The sequence below is a fragment of the Scatophagus argus genome, chromosome 24 (genome assembly GCF_020382885.2).
Source record: "Scatophagus argus isolate fScaArg1 chromosome 24, fScaArg1.pri, whole genome shotgun sequence".
Classification (NCBI taxonomy): domain Eukaryota; kingdom Metazoa; phylum Chordata; class Actinopteri; family Scatophagidae; genus Scatophagus; species Scatophagus argus.
The window spans coordinates 5,964,962-5,979,855 of record NC_058516.1 but is presented as its reverse complement, the minus strand read 5'-3'; the positions used below and the strand labels follow the sequence as shown (position 1 = coordinate 5,979,855).

The 14,894-nt window shown below is 44.9% G+C and overlaps 2 protein-coding genes across 4 annotated transcripts; both read right to left on the bottom strand.

The window, feature by feature from the left end:
* Positions 1-947: 947 nt before the first annotated feature.
* Positions 948-9,728, bottom strand: ical1 (islet cell autoantigen 1-like). 3 transcript variants are annotated; one of them, XM_046382529.1, is made up of 15 exons: positions 9,593-9,727; positions 8,779-8,811; positions 8,483-8,657; positions 6,426-6,498; positions 6,198-6,321; positions 5,921-6,119; positions 5,709-5,834; positions 5,515-5,613; positions 5,349-5,434; positions 4,870-4,919; positions 4,663-4,707; positions 4,292-4,477; positions 3,151-3,429; positions 2,952-3,047; positions 948-2,712 (listed from the first exon to the last, which is right to left on the bottom strand). In XM_046382529.1, the coding sequence occupies exons 2-15, from the start codon at positions 8,787-8,789 to the stop codon at positions 2,597-2,599; spliced, it is 1,665 nt and encodes a 554-aa protein (XP_046238485.1). In that variant the 5' UTR covers positions 8,790-8,811; positions 9,593-9,727; the 3' UTR covers positions 948-2,596. The 3 variants fall into 3 exon arrangements, with proteins under 3 accessions (XP_046238485.1, XP_046238486.1, XP_046238487.1); XM_046382530.1 differs by lacking the exon at positions 4,292-4,477 and having other exon boundaries at positions 9,593-9,728; XM_046382531.1 differs by lacking the exons at positions 948-2,712; positions 2,952-3,047; positions 3,151-3,429; ... (4 more) ...; positions 5,515-5,613; positions 5,709-5,834 and having other exon boundaries at positions 5,915-6,119; positions 9,593-9,728.
* A 756-nt stretch (positions 9,729-10,484) lies between these two features.
* Positions 10,485-14,286, bottom strand: wdr12 (WD repeat domain 12). The gene is made up of 13 exons (XM_046381709.1): positions 14,116-14,286; positions 13,653-13,747; positions 13,359-13,453; positions 13,116-13,222; positions 12,862-12,977; positions 12,621-12,775; positions 12,450-12,495; positions 12,268-12,353; positions 12,043-12,183; positions 11,822-11,927; positions 11,557-11,689; positions 10,986-11,058; positions 10,485-10,807 (listed from the first exon to the last, which is right to left on the bottom strand). The coding sequence occupies exons 1-13, from the start codon at positions 14,154-14,156 to the stop codon at positions 10,730-10,732; spliced, it is 1,272 nt and encodes a 423-aa protein (XP_046237665.1). The 5' UTR covers positions 14,157-14,286; the 3' UTR covers positions 10,485-10,729.
* Positions 14,287-14,894: the final 608 nt, after the last annotated feature.

Here is a 14,894-nt window from a genome sequence, read left to right as displayed (position 1 = left end):
TAAATATACAAAAGAAGCTTGAAGGAGCAGATTCATACATGTGATAATGCAGGTTTTGTTTTCTCTCTCAAAGTGGATAAACTGCATATTGCAATGAGGACACAACGATTCTTTGTTTGCTTGTCCAGTTTATTGGAAACAGAACTGCCAAGTTCTCATCTGTTAAACCCCTCAAGTGAAATAAAAAGGCATAGTGGAATTAAATAAAGCATTTGTGATTGACTTGAGAAGTACATTCTTCTTTCTTTCTTCCTTCTAAATCAAGAGTGAACAGTTTACATGATGTGACAGAAACACTAACGCAGTAATTCCCTCGTGACACCGCACTTAAAAGCAGTTTCCTCCAGGGAGAAAAATTAAATGATTCCAGTGTACAGCTTTTATAAAAATGGTTTTCCCTAGCTCCACTGAGTGCAATTCACACAGGCACACAAACGTCACAACTGAGGATTTGGTTTTAGTTGGTGCATGTGGACGCCATATTCACATCTGAAAACAACTCAGGTGTCCAGAAAATGCATTTTTAGAAACCAATGCTGACATCTTCGTCTCGCAACTCTTCACTTGATGTTCATTCTCCTCGGAAACAATTCAGCGGGAATTAAAACCACAGCCCGCATGTCAGAAACCCATTTCATGTCGAATCTCCCCACAAAACAATCTGTCAGTTCTCAGAAGACACAACACACAGAGCTCAAAATACAGTTTTTTTACAGTGTTACTTCATCGTGTTATTTTTACGTTTTTCAGTGTACTTAAGAGAAAAACAAATGATTCTGCAAATGGTGCAGGAACAATCTGAAAACAAACACAGTGTGATGCAGCTTAGGTGCTGTTCCTTGCAGATTTATATGACAGAAATAACTCACTCACCCCAGAACTAATCAACCAAACTTCCTTCAAGAGAAAATGACAACAAAATAACTGTTTCATCCTTCACATGTGTTTTTCTTGGCCTTGGACCAGTGATGGTGAAAGCCTAAACATGACTTCAGATGTGTCCTATTTTTACCCACTCAGCAACCAGAATCTGGGCTGAAGGTGAGAGGATGAACATAAAGAGGCTGCTGGGGTCACAGGAACCAGTTCAGATACTCATGGCTCACATTTCGAGACCATCTGACTGAATCCCGAACAGAAAACAGAATTGAATTTCCTTATGGAGATCAATAAAGTGTCACATTATCCATCTTTAACTGGTGGAGTCATAAAGATCCAGTTCGTGGGGTCTGTATCACAAAGCAAGTTCAACACTGGGTTACCTGCTTCACTGAGCCAGTGAGCCAGTCAATCTGGTGTATACACTCAGGGTCCCCAGAGAATAAACAGTAATAACTTTGGTGATCCTCTTACTGTTAATCTATGACAAGCAATTTCTCACCAATCGTTGACTGGATTGTCACAACGTTTGGTACAGACATTCATGATCCTCTCAGGATGAATTTCAACAACTCTGTCGTGATCAGGTCAACATTTTGATGGTTTCCAATAATTCACTTAATGACCAAATACATAAAAATTAATGAGGCTCCCATCAGCCTCAGCTGCACTTATGTTTAGTGCTAATTAGCAAATTTTAGCATTCTAACATGAATGCTACATGGTGAACACGATCAGCACTACGCCTGCTAAGAATCAGCATGCTAGCATCGTCACTGTGCCTGATGTGAGAATTTAGCTTCAGTTTAGCCTCAGTTCTCATTAATTGAGCTGTTGAGTTGTTTTGATCCGTTTCTCTGGACTAAACCTGCTCTTCCGCCACAGTGACTCGGCTTGAAAACTCAAAGACAGCCAGATAACCTGCTAACCTTGCTTCATGTCACAGGACCCGTGTTGCAGCTTCAGCTTCAACTGCTGTAGTTTTTGCGTGCAAATAAAGGCTCAGCGAGAGGCTCAGGGTCTTATCCCCATCTTATCTGAGACACAGACTATGTCTGGTTCATATAGATAAATACTGTACGCTCTTTATTCATATGTGACAATCATGTGCTACCATGTAGAAACAAGTCTAAGCAGTAAATATAGATTTCTTTTGCTTAATTTTTTTTACATCCTGGGAACTTTGTTGTGTGCACACTCACACATACACACAAACACACACACACAGCAAACTGACACACATCCAAACAACACATGTAAAAGACACAAAGAGAAACAAAAAAAACAGGCAACGCCATCCAAAATGAACCTGCAACACAAACACACTCTCCGCTTGACAAAAGCTGCAGAAAGTGACAGTGAAAAGGTAATACAGACCACGTGAGGATTTCTGTGTGCATATGAGTCAGTGGCTTCGTGTGTAGTGTTAACAGTCATGTAGAAAGCTGCAGGGAGCAGCCTGGAGCCACTGACACGGCTTTCCTTCTCCAGTGTAACACAAAAATGAGCGTGCATACGTGCACAGCTCTCGTGCTGGCAGTAATGCAGGCACGTATGTGTGAATGCGTGTGTGTGTGTGTGTGAGTGAGTGTTTGCGTGTGTTTTTGACTGTTGATGAGTGTTCTTTTACTTGGCTGTTGACATGGAAACGTGCTGACATCCAGATTCTCTGGGAGAAATTATACACTGCTGGACGCACACACACAAGCAAAGAGCTTCAGGCGTTGAGCAGCTCATCCGCAGAGCGTCCAATGGCGTCAGGGTTAGAGAGAGGGTCCAGGTCTGCAAACAGGTTGAACCAGGCAGACATGTCTTTGGACCCAGCTGGAGCAACTGTGCACACACACACACAGACACACACAGTTTAGGTTTGTAAATGTGTGTCCACTTCACAAACATATGAATATACAGACAGACAGAACAGCTGTGAGTTGCAGCTTCAGCCAGGTTAATATTTCAGTATCAAAAGCTCAATTTTGCTCCAAAGTAAATTAATACGTCCATGGAGACAGCATGAGACAAGTCCACAAAGACACAGAGCCGACAGGGATGCAGATTGACAATGAGCTTACCATTAGCTGCTGAGCTTGGAGCTGCCTGAGCCGATTGGTTCTGACCAGGAGGAGGCTGCAGGGGCGGAGCCTGGAACATAGGTGGGGTTGACCAGCCTAAAAGACAAAGCAGAAGACACTGTCAGTCTCTGTTCAAGTCTCTGTTCAGTTAGCAGGCTGCAATGTGCTCGTCCGGCCAGCAGAGTGCGGTGTGGCTGACCTGTCGCACTCAGACTGTGATCCAGCAGCTGGGAGGGCAGGAAGCCCGTCGGGCTTGGGGAGGACGGACGTGCCGCCGGCCCACTGCTTGCTGCTCCTGTGCTCAGCGGAGGCACGCTGGGAGGGTCGAACAGGCCAAAAGCATCCTGCCACTCTCTGCTGAACTCGTCGCTGGCCCCGGGGCCCGGGCTGAGGAGGTCCTTGAGGAAAGCCATGTCACCCCGTTCACCGTCGTCCTCCTCAGGTCTCAGCCCTGTCCCGGTTGGGTGTGGTGAACCACCTGAGAAGACAGTGAAGGGACAGAAGACAGGAGAGGTGATATTTTAGACCAGAGGTAAATGTGCAGCAGCTGAGAAACAGGTTGTTTAAAAAAAGTTTTAACCTTGCAAAAGTACAAATCAGAAAGAAAAAAGAGGGCCACAACAACTAAAATGTCCACAGAGGTTGTGGTTGAGAGGAATGCCCTTTAGTGAGAATGCCAGGCTTTGAGCATCCAGACAGGAGGGAAACGTGCAGTGACATTTAAGCTGAACAAACCTTGTGAGACACAAGTGCAACTAAAGACAGTAATGGCTGCAAAGGGATGCAGTAACTTCAGGAGCTGAGCCATCGTTAATGTTATTAGTTCCACCAGTGTGACTTTCATCTGGTAAGAAACACGAGTGTGCAACATAGTCAGTACAGTGAGAAAGCTTTATGTCTTTTTTTTATGTCTATACTTTATTTTTTGTTGGATGGAATGTCTAATGGACGGAAAATATTGGGGAACCACTGCTTTAGGCCTTCACTTGGTTAGATGTCTGCTAGTAAGGAGTCCCACAGCTCATAAGAACATTAAATATGGCCCTGCTGTGCTGTGTGGGAAATGAAACAGCAACTCATTTCAGTGCTTTCTGTCTTGATTTGCTTTCTTTGATTAATGACAAAAGTGAAGGAAACGAAGCCCCTTGAAGCAGCAGCAGAAGCCCTGACAGACCGAGTCCAGTTCCAAAGTGCAGCAGGAAGCAGGAGTCAAACTCCCAGGAGAGGTGTATCAGTGCCACAACCAAGCAAAGTCAGATGGGAGAGCTGAGAACTGGGTGAGGCGGCTTCAAGTTTAGAATTCACAGGAAGAAGAAACGTTTGACAGCCAGCCAGTTTACCGGTGGCAGGCAGCTGCAAGTGGCTGGACTGGAGGCTTCCAAAGCCCCAGGGCTCTCTGGGGTCGCCACCCTGAAGAGGAGGCAGGAGCTGAGGCTGGACAGGAGTGCTCGCTGGGACTGGAAGCTGTGGTGGGTTACAGGCCATGAGCAACAGGTCGTCATCAGGTCCCCCGAGGTCGTGCAGAGCTGGAGTGGGTGTAGCAGTGTTTTAGTGCACTGGGATCACAGGATCATAAAGGCAACAGGCATCCGGTCCACAGTGAACAACAGTAATCCCAGTGCACACATCCGTGCTGTTTGCACAACTGCAAGGAAACGCCCAACAACACAGCTCCTGTGGAGGCTCCCAACACACACAAGGCAAAACTTACCACCGTCACTGCTGTGGCTCTGCCCGGCACTGCTGTGGGCGGGGTCTGAAAGGAGAACACTCGTGATTTTACTTCTGACAACATGACAGTAAAGGCAAACAAAGACTGAAGACAAATATTCAAATTTGAGTTGTCTTGATGTCACCGAGCAAAACAGCAAAAATCAACTTCAACTCTGCGTTTCGGCCTACAGGGGGCGGCACACACCTGCATCAGAGGCACTTCCTGGTGGCTTGTCGTCATCCAAGGACACCAGACTGAGGAAGAGGGAAGGAAGGAGGGAGGGAGGAAGGGGGTGAAAATGAGAAATTGCCTTATCTAGCTGGTGAGACGGCTTTCTATTTTTAGCTATACAGTAGCTTCTATTGGATTTGGAGCCGCAGCCCCAGGTTTGCTAGCCTAAAACCACGAGCTGCGCATACACACACTTACTTGTGAGCGAACACAGGCATGAGATTGGCCTCGTGTTTGATGAAGACATAGCTGAGGTGGTTTAGTGCGGGAAAACAGACAGCAGAGAGTGAGGTGAAAAGACGTGTGTGTGTTGATGGAGAAGAGAGTAGAGCCATAAAAACACAGACGGATGGTACAGCAGGATGTGTGTGTGTGTGTGTGTCAGGACAGGACACACCTCAGACTACATTTTATTTACTACCAAGAGAAGATAATTGAGTGTATTCTCTCACCTGTCTGTGTTGCTCTGTAGAGCCTTCTCCTTCCTATCCTCCTCTTTCTCTGAGTCTGTTATTTCCTCCAGTGGGTCTCGCAGGTCCTGTCGGAGGGAAGTTTACAGTTAACTGGAATATAAAGACGCATCACAGCAGGCTGGTCAGACTGTGTTGTTTCAAGTACTTTGAGCGTGGTGAACTGGTACGGTATGTGTCCTTGGAAGGCCTCGTGGATTCTCGACATGGCGTGAGCCGTCTTCTCCCAGAACTGCAGCAGAGTGGTCTGCCATGACAACAAAGAACCAAATATTAAGGAAATGACACAGACAGAAAGTTAGGGCTTCATCTGAGTGGAGCTGGAGGAAGGCAGACACACACCTGGTAGGTACACAGGGAGTGTGAAAGCATGTTGCAGCGGCTTGCTCCCAGCATGTCAACCTTCTGACACACATCATTCTTTAGCTTCTCAAACTGGCTCTTCGTCCCTCTGACCTGAGCTTGGACCTGACAACAGAAAGACGGTGAAAAACCACTGCATGCATTTTAGATCATTAAGAGAGTATGGATCTAAAACAAGCCAGTCCTCACACCTTGCGGAACTTTTCAAGCTGTTTGTAGGTGTCCGGGTCTAGTTCCTGGGAGACGTCTTTCATCCAGAGCAGAGCTCCTCTGTACTCGGTGCGGGCCTTCTCCATACGGCTGACTGTCAGCAGCGTGTCGGCGATGGCGCGCCGTCTGAACGTCTCCACTTCCTGGTGCAAACGGTGCAGTGGCGTGCACAGAGCCATCCTGTGGATAAAGGAAAGATAACAGCTGAACACACTGCACAGCTGTCACTTAAAGGCTTCGTTATCTTCTGCTGCTGACCTCTGCTTGGCCGAGGTGCACAGGGCCTTGCTGGTGGCATCCATCATGTTTCCAGCCTTGGTGCGATCGTGTTCAGCCTGGAAGCGCAGGAACAGGCCGAGCTCGTTCTCCTCCTGAGACAAGCCTGGGGAAGGAGTTCAAGGTTTGAGTCCCGCGTATACACACAAAAGACCAGGAAAGCAAAACGCAAAGGTTTTTTTTTTTGTTTGTTTGTGATCTGGGACTCACGTGTGATCCTCTGCTGGTACTTCTCGATCACCTTCAGCAGCTCCGTGCACGTGGACTGAACCGAGCGGAAAAACTGCAGAGACAAAAAGAGCAACGGTTTTACTCCTTAAGTTAGACTTCAGACACAATGAGTCTGATTTATCAGACTTCACGCAGCTCCTTCTGGAGACACTCACAGCTTTATGCAACTTTCATTCTATTCCTGTAAAAAGCTGACTGACTTTAAACACAGGTTTAAACATAAGACTGTAGCAGAGCAGAGGGAGGAGGCGACTTGATGTGTAGTTACTGATTAGCAGGAGAATAAACAGTCGCTACCTTCCGCTGTGGCCCAAACACCTGCGGGATGCGTGGCTGTGTGTAGACCACGGCTCCTCTTTGGCTTTTGACTTGATTGAATCATCAACATCATGTTTATGCAAAGGAAACTGCTCAGTGTGAGTCACAGCAATACGGTGGACGGAAAACAGAAGCAGACGGAGATAAACATCCACAGCTGTGTTCGTGCAGCACAGACACACATCAGTACGTTCAGACGTGTGTGCGTGTCAAAGTTTCCTCCGCCATCAAGACAAAGTAAAAGACAGAGACGAGAATCAAATAATGAGCTCATTTTCAACTACTTGAATTTGTTATGATGATTGAAATTATTCAACGTCAGATTTCCTAAAAAATTTAGCTAAAAATTGACACAATCTTTTCTGATCAGTAGCTCACAGGTCACAAAGCGAACGCAGCAGAGATGAAATCTGAAAATGCACCGAGGCAATGTTAAACACCCAATAAAATCAGGTTATCTGTGAGGCTGCCGTCCAAAAGTGGCTCCAAATCCAATCTGCCCCGGTGGTTTTAGTGCTCTGCTGCTCCACAGAGGGCTCAAAGTCAAAGCTGAATCGTGTGAAGGAGACAGAGGAAAGCAACAAGACAGATCTGCTCTTTGAAAATCTGCCTCGAATTTACTCCTGCATCTCTTTTCGTCCGTCGACACTCTCCCCTGAAGAGAAGCACAGTGACAGCAGGAGTGCAGAAGAGGCCTGATCCTGTTCACGAGCAAACAAAAGCCTCACAGTGTGTCTCTTCTTCTGGCAGCTCAGTGAAACTCTACCACGTCCCTGTCTCACAGGGCCAGACAGTCAGACAGCCTGTCACAACCAAAAGCCAGCCAGGACTCAGCCAATCCAAACTGTCCACCCTCATTTGCTGTAGAAATGACTGAGAGGAACAAACTGTTGACATGGCTTTCACAGCTGGGATGAGGCGTGAGAAATCCCCTGTGTAATTCAGACTGTTATAGTTGTTATATGGCTGCGTCATTCCATCACAAGTAGATATCTGAGTCTGTCTTAATGTGCATCATTTTGGATGCATTTAGCATGATGGGAGACGTAAAATTTACAATAAAGGTCTGTGGATTTAAAGTCTGTGACTGAGTGAACCACCAATGGGCCAGGAGGGTTTAAGAGGTTAATGTGATGCAGTTTAATCAGTAATGAAAATAACCATTAGCTGCAGCCTAGCTCTACAACAGGCCAACACTACTAGAGGGCGTTGGAGACGTGGCAGTGACAGTAACCACCATCAGTCTCTTCCTGAATGAAACCTGACTGACAAACTCTCACACTGCTTGTGACACAAGTGCTAATTTACATGATGGGAAACGGTTTTCCCTCAGAAGCTCCACGCAAAGTCCTATCAGAGAGGTTCTAGGAAGTGTTAAGGCTTTATTGCCGTGCGTTCAGTCCAAGCTACGGTTTCAGTAGACTGCAGGAGGCCTGCAGTTAGTGAATGGCAGAGGAGAAAACAAACATGGTTCCTCCAGGAGACATAATGCTCAGGAAATGGCCACCAGTGGTAGGAAGCACTCTAATGATGCCACAGTGGCAGAGGGAGTGATGAGTCTTTACAGGAAGACATCTTTGGCTTAAAAATACAACGACAAAAATAATCAGAAGCATTCACGTGACTAATTTTCACCTGGAGAAGGGACAGACTTTGTGTGAAGCACTGTTGGAATAGGAAATAGAGCTTGTGTGAAAGTTAAATCTCTCCTCTCCTACCTCGAGCTTGGCATCCAGGTCAGCATCTGAGGCCACCACGTACTCGTCCTCCTTCTTGCCCGTGGCTTTGATGAGGACCTGCTTGGTCTTCCAGAACTTCTTCTGCATGCGAGCCATCACCGAGCTGTCCTCACCGAGCAGAGCCCGGCCGCCGCTCAACATGTCCCCCGCAAACCTGCGGCAGACAGCTCAGTCAGTGAAGGCACACAGCCTGTAGTCTCTGCATGTCTGTGCCCATAACAACAGCATTTTACAGCTATGGTTGTCAGTGCTGTGAATATGGAATTTACACATACCCGTCCATCATGGGATATCAGCCTTTTCTTGTTCTTGAAGACGAAAATGATTTTTAAGACAGAAAAAGAAAAGCATGAGGCTTTTAAAAAAGTCATAAAAGTAGAAAATGAATTAGCAGTTTATGTCTTGATAGTCCTTGTTGGCCCATAAAGACATGAACAGGCAGTTTCACACGACTGACTGTGTCGGCTAGATCAGATTTTATGTAAAAGTGAATGTCTGCGTACACACATGAATGAAATAACAGAAAAATAAACAGACTTCTGCTGGTTTTCCCGTTGAATCTTACTGGGGAACATACAAGGCAAACCTGCTGCCAGCATGAAAACGGTCCTGACAGCTGATCCCCCCTCCTGAATTATGAACGAGTTATAAGCTGTTATTATGGATGGACCAAAAGTCATCAGTGCTACAGGCTAAAAAAGCTAATCTAATATGGTTCCCTGAGCAGGGATCAGACACCTGCGACTTCAGGGAGTCCGGGAGAACTGAGAGCCAGCTGGCTGCCAAGCAGGTGTTCAGTTACAGCAAAGGCTCGCCTTGATGACACGGAAAAAAAGCAAAACAAAGCGTTTGTCTTCAGAACTATAGATGTCATTAAAGTATAAAACCACAGATGACCTTAACTGTAGTAGATGGAAAAAAAAGTGCTAGAAAACGTCAGTGAAGGAGCTTTCTGTGTGCTAGCAGCAGTTTAGCTAGCAGCAAGTCTCGAGGCCAGAACAGAAATGTCTTGTGGACATTTAACTACGCGAGACCGGGTTTATTATATAGTCAGATATGTAATTTAAAAAAGGATGAACATACGATTACCTTGTTTTTGGATTTGTCCAACAGCGCGAGCATCTATGCAGCGCAGCTCGGATAGCCTCCTCTCTTAATAGCCGTCATAATCTGAGTCAGAGAAACAGGATATGCAAAGCAGCTGTGGCGCCGTTTGAACATCAGGGGTCGCTGCTGTTCAGGCCGAAGATCGTCTATCAAACAGATGCGTCATTCGCTGCAAGTAATTGCCCGCAAAAGTAGATGTCAAATGGCTTGAAGCCTAATAACCAGTTATTCTAATTCATAATGTCGCACTTGTTTAGATTAGAGAAAACAGGGAAGCTAAATTGTTTCGAGTGAACTGATGAATGTGTATGAAATATGTACATGAGATTTGGTTATGATTTACCAGCTACATAATTAGAAAGTACTTTCCATTGAATATCTTAAAATACTCTTTTTGTGAAGTCGGTTGATTGAGGTCCTTTTGAGCTTTTCCAAATTGTTAACAAAACAGAACGAGATGGTTTAATCAATAAAAACAGAACCTGGATTTGCAATTTTAGTACAATAAGAACAAAAGAGTGATAGTTCTTTGTTCTGTTCTGTAGTCAAACCTGTCTGAGGAGGAAAAAGTTGACATTTACCCACAAGACAACAGGTTTTGCTGGCCAAGTCATGAGGAAGTTCATAATGTACTGCAAAAATTATGAAATATCAATCCCTTAGTACTTAGTGTAAGTTCCCCATTTAAAATTACTTATTTCTTCCTTCCATTATCAAATTGGATGAAGTAGAGATGAAGAAAAAATAAAAATCTAAAAATGTATTATGATTTGTGTATGCATATGTGGTAATTTAATTTTCAGTACATCAGAGTCAACTTTGAAAAAAAATCACATCCGACACTAATGAATGACATAAAATACAGGAGACAATGTAGGAGACAAAATTAATTTATATTTTTCTTGGGTTACAGAAAAACAAGAAGACAATTTATAAGAAAATATGTGTTAAAAACTGAGGGAGGCTAAAAGGGACAGCAAGGAGCAAAGCAAGTAAAGTTTTGTGTGGTACAAAATTCAAAACTCCTGCTGCTACTGTAGCCTGTCACAACATTGATATCATGTGTTTATGTCCATCTGTGGTGGCGGATGAGGTTGATGTCCTTGCTGGCTGTGGAGCCTACGCCCCAGCATCTGTCTGACAGGCTGCGTACCTGAACGTGTACAGCTTGTTATCTGCACCTCCACTCAACATCAGCTGAGAACAGAAACGGGCAGAAGAGAGAGCAAGTTATACATCGATTTTATGTATGAAACAGGTAGAATTGAAGTATTCTAAGATGCTGCTTATTGTCTCTTGAGTATATTAGTCATTTTTATTTATTTCCATTCTGTCCTCAGCTTCCCATCCACACATTTGTGGAAAATATCCTTACCCCACTTTCTGTCCAGTCCACACAAAACACCTTGTCCTCGTGGGCCGCCAGGTCATACAGAGGAGCCTTACAGCTGCAACGCACAAAGGCAACACATACATTTTAAGTATGTTTACTAAACGTCTTGGACACAGAGGTTCAGCACACAAATAATCAAACAAACAAAAAAGGGACAAAAATATATCAAGACGCAGCACCCGGCAGTGGGTGTAGGCTGAAGAAACATTATAAACAGACACAGAATTTTATTCTGACAAAGCCAGGAAGCTTGTTCCAGACAGAACTGTCACCGGCAGAAAGCTGTTTACTCTCAGATGGAAGGAACAGGATGTCCTGCTCTACATGTCTGCACAAATGACCTTTCACACTGTAACAGCATTGATAGGGCAAAGAAACAATTCCCAAAGTATTACAGCACTTTAAGTCAATATGCTCACCGTTAATTCAGTAACTTTTGAGCCATATTTCAGGAAAAAAGGAACTGGGACAAGTGATCTTTTGGTATGAACATGAACTTTGAAATTCCATTAAAATACCAAAGTAAACACTATGAACTCCATGCTTCACAGACCTTCTGGTGTCCCACAGTTTGACGAGGTTGTCAAGAGAACCGGAGAGCAGCTGGTGCTCATGTGACGGCGCCCACTTCACAGCCGTGACCCAGCCAGTGTGGGAGGTCAGAGACAGCAGCACCAGCGAACCATCTGGAGAGGAGAGGGGGCGTTTAGAGCCGCGAAAAGGAAGAGCGAGGAAATCGTTTTGCGTCTTTTAATGAGAGGCAGACAAAATGATCCCTGGCATTGAGATGTCTGTGGTATTTAGAGCGCGGAGGGTACCTTTGGTGCGAGGGTCCCACAGTCTGATGTGTCTGTCAGTGCTGCCTGAGGCCAGCCGCCGACACAGAGGGGAGTAGGAAACACAATTAAAAACTTTACTGCCCGTCTGTGGAAAGGACAAAAACACCCCAGTCAGCCAAGTCCAAGAAAAAAGCTCAGGGCAAACAAATCAGTTTCATTTACATACAAGTACAATACAAGTTTGTCAGCGTGATTCTCACCAGCGTAGTCTTCACCCCTCCCGTTTCTGCGTCCCATAGACGGATGGTGTGATCCCATGATGCACTGCAAATTTCTTCAGTGTCGCACCACAGGACAGAGGACACTGCCTCGTTGTGTCCAGACAATGTCATCAGAGGAGTCTGTGATGATGTGAGGACATAAGAACCTTCTTTTGAATCCCTCCACATCTGTTTTTATATAAGCGGGTCATAGAGATCACTCACCCTGGTGAGGCCGAGCTGTTGGGTCTTCTGTTTCTTCCTCGGTCTGTCAGCGGGTTCCTCAACCTCGTCTGCTTCGTCTGTGGGCACTGAGAGCACAGCAAAAGGGTTGTGGCTCGATCTGCTGGAGATCTGCTTTCTATTCAGTAACACTTAAGATGCCATCAGTCATTCTGGCAACCTACCTGCTGACCAAATCTTCAACATTTTGTCCCAGGAGCCACTGCAGAACTGTGTGGGAGCAACACAACGCTTTGATTGACAAACAGCCTCAGTAAAAGCCTGTGAATTTGTCCCTACTCATCCTCCACCACTGATTTCCGTTTCCTTCTCGACAGCTGTCCATCCATCTTTACCTTTGAGCCGGTGGGGTCTGTGGCAACCGTGTCAACGCTCCCCGTGTGCCCCCGACAGCAGTGTCTGGCTTTCACTTTGTTCTTCTCAGAGTTCCACTCCCACAGCAGGACGGTTTGGTCCAGAGAGGCCGTCAGCAGCAGAGAGGTCAGACCGTCTGCACACAAATATCCATCAGATGTTTGAAGAGAGGCTGCCGTTATGACCAGCAGGGTGGTTTGTCTGCCGCTTCATGCTGCTCACCTTTTTTGACCCAGGCTACATCTTTGACCACATCTGTGTGTCCGGCCACCGTCATCACCGCCTTGCCCTCCACAGACCAGATCCTGGCAGTCTTGTCATACGACCCTGTTAGGATCCTACAGCACAAAATAAATTCAGAATAAAAAGCAGGAAGATGAGGCTTCTGTAAATGAGAAGCAAATTCTGTGCTGTGTGACACCAGATTAATGCTGATGAAAGACACACAGTTTCTAGTCTGGTTTCTCTCGTCTTACCATTCAGCATCTGCATTTATGGAGCTAATCCAGTCGTCATGCATCATACACTCCTCGGGCTCTGGGGCTGTGATCCGCTCCACGTACTCGATCTCCACCACTTCTTCCTGAAACACACAGCACATCACATCATGTGTTCCTGGACAATCCAGTGTCCAACCCAAGCTTTATATCATCTATGATGATGACTATGGCCCACAGCATATCTGCTCAGGTTTCAGGTGTGAGGCTGCTGGTCAGTACCGTTGATATGCCTTCTGTCTCCATGTGAGTGGACAGCGGCGTCCGCAGGAACTGGCCTCTGACCAGGAAGTCGAACTCCACTTTGCTGTGAGATGCTGTACAAACAAAAAACACTGTCAATTCAAGATATTACAAGTATTCTGGAAACATACAACAAACAAATGACAATAATTCTATAAAACAAATATTTTATCCTAAGGTGATGAAGGAGAATATTTGCTAAATTGAACTGAGCCACGTGGTAGATAACGTGGTTGTTAACGTTTAAAGTGTGCCTTATTTAAGTATTTTTACCATTTTTTGCCCCCAGCAGCTTGTTGATGACATTGCTGAGGTCCTGCACTTCAGAGCCAGCAGGGATGGAGAATGGGACATCATCTATGACATATCTAATCAAAACAAACAAAGCTATGTAAGTTACAGCCATCCATCAAATACACACAGAGACTTAATATCAAATTGATTCATTTCACAATAAAGTTTCTGTATAACATAGATACGAATATGAGGAAAGCAGTCCGTCAAATGTTGGGATTGTTCGCATTAGCCAGCTAAAACAACAAGCTAAAAAACATCAACTACGAACTTCTGGAGGCAGTCATTAGAAGCTAAGCTAACATTTAAAGAAGACACGCTCAGATAAAATGCAAGAGTAGCGCCGCACTGTTTACTCTCAGTCACAGCTAGTTAGCCACGGCGCTAACCGTTTCTGCCCTTTTAGTTTGCTTATGTTTCGTTCAAGGGGACAGCAGCTCACCTTTTGTTCTCCGTGAAGAAGCGAGCTTGTAACTGCGACATCTTCACGTGTGTATTTCACCAGCTACTGCAGGAACCTGAGATATCTACAGCTAATCTGTTCCCTCATAACACTCCTGACTCCCAGGCAGTCACTCGTGCCATGTGGTATGAATGTAAGGCCCTCCAGCGGAGCACAGATGCAGTCGATCGATGATGAGGATCGATGTTCATCTAGTAATGCCTGTTAACAGTAACAAAGTCGTGGCGATGCAGGAAGTCCTCAGGTAACTCAAGTAATTAAAACTAGGGGTATAATAGATTAAAGGATCAAAAGTACAAGTGCGTGTTATATTCTATAATTTTCTGTAATATATTTTTTATTCTGCAGATGCTGAAGTACTTTTTACTGTTAAAATTGGTCAAGGTGGAGCTCAAGTCACCCATTTCACTTCCTATTTTGCACAAAATCATTAGTGGTTAAATGAAATGTGAGTATATTTACATTTGAATGTATTTAAATAACAGTACTTAAGTGCAGTTTCCAGGTACTTGAGTATTTCTTTACTTTAATCTCATGCAGGTGACTGAATTGTAAGTGCCATAAAATTGAAATACTGAAGTACATTCCACATACTGGTGAACTCATTAAAAGGTATGAGCCATACTCATATTGTGAAGATTTCTTTCATGTTTTTGAGCCTTTGTCATCATTTATTTTTCAAAGTCACAGCTAACCACCTGCCTTCAAGCTGAGATGCTGGTCCTTTACAGAGGATTGTAACACATATTGTATAATGG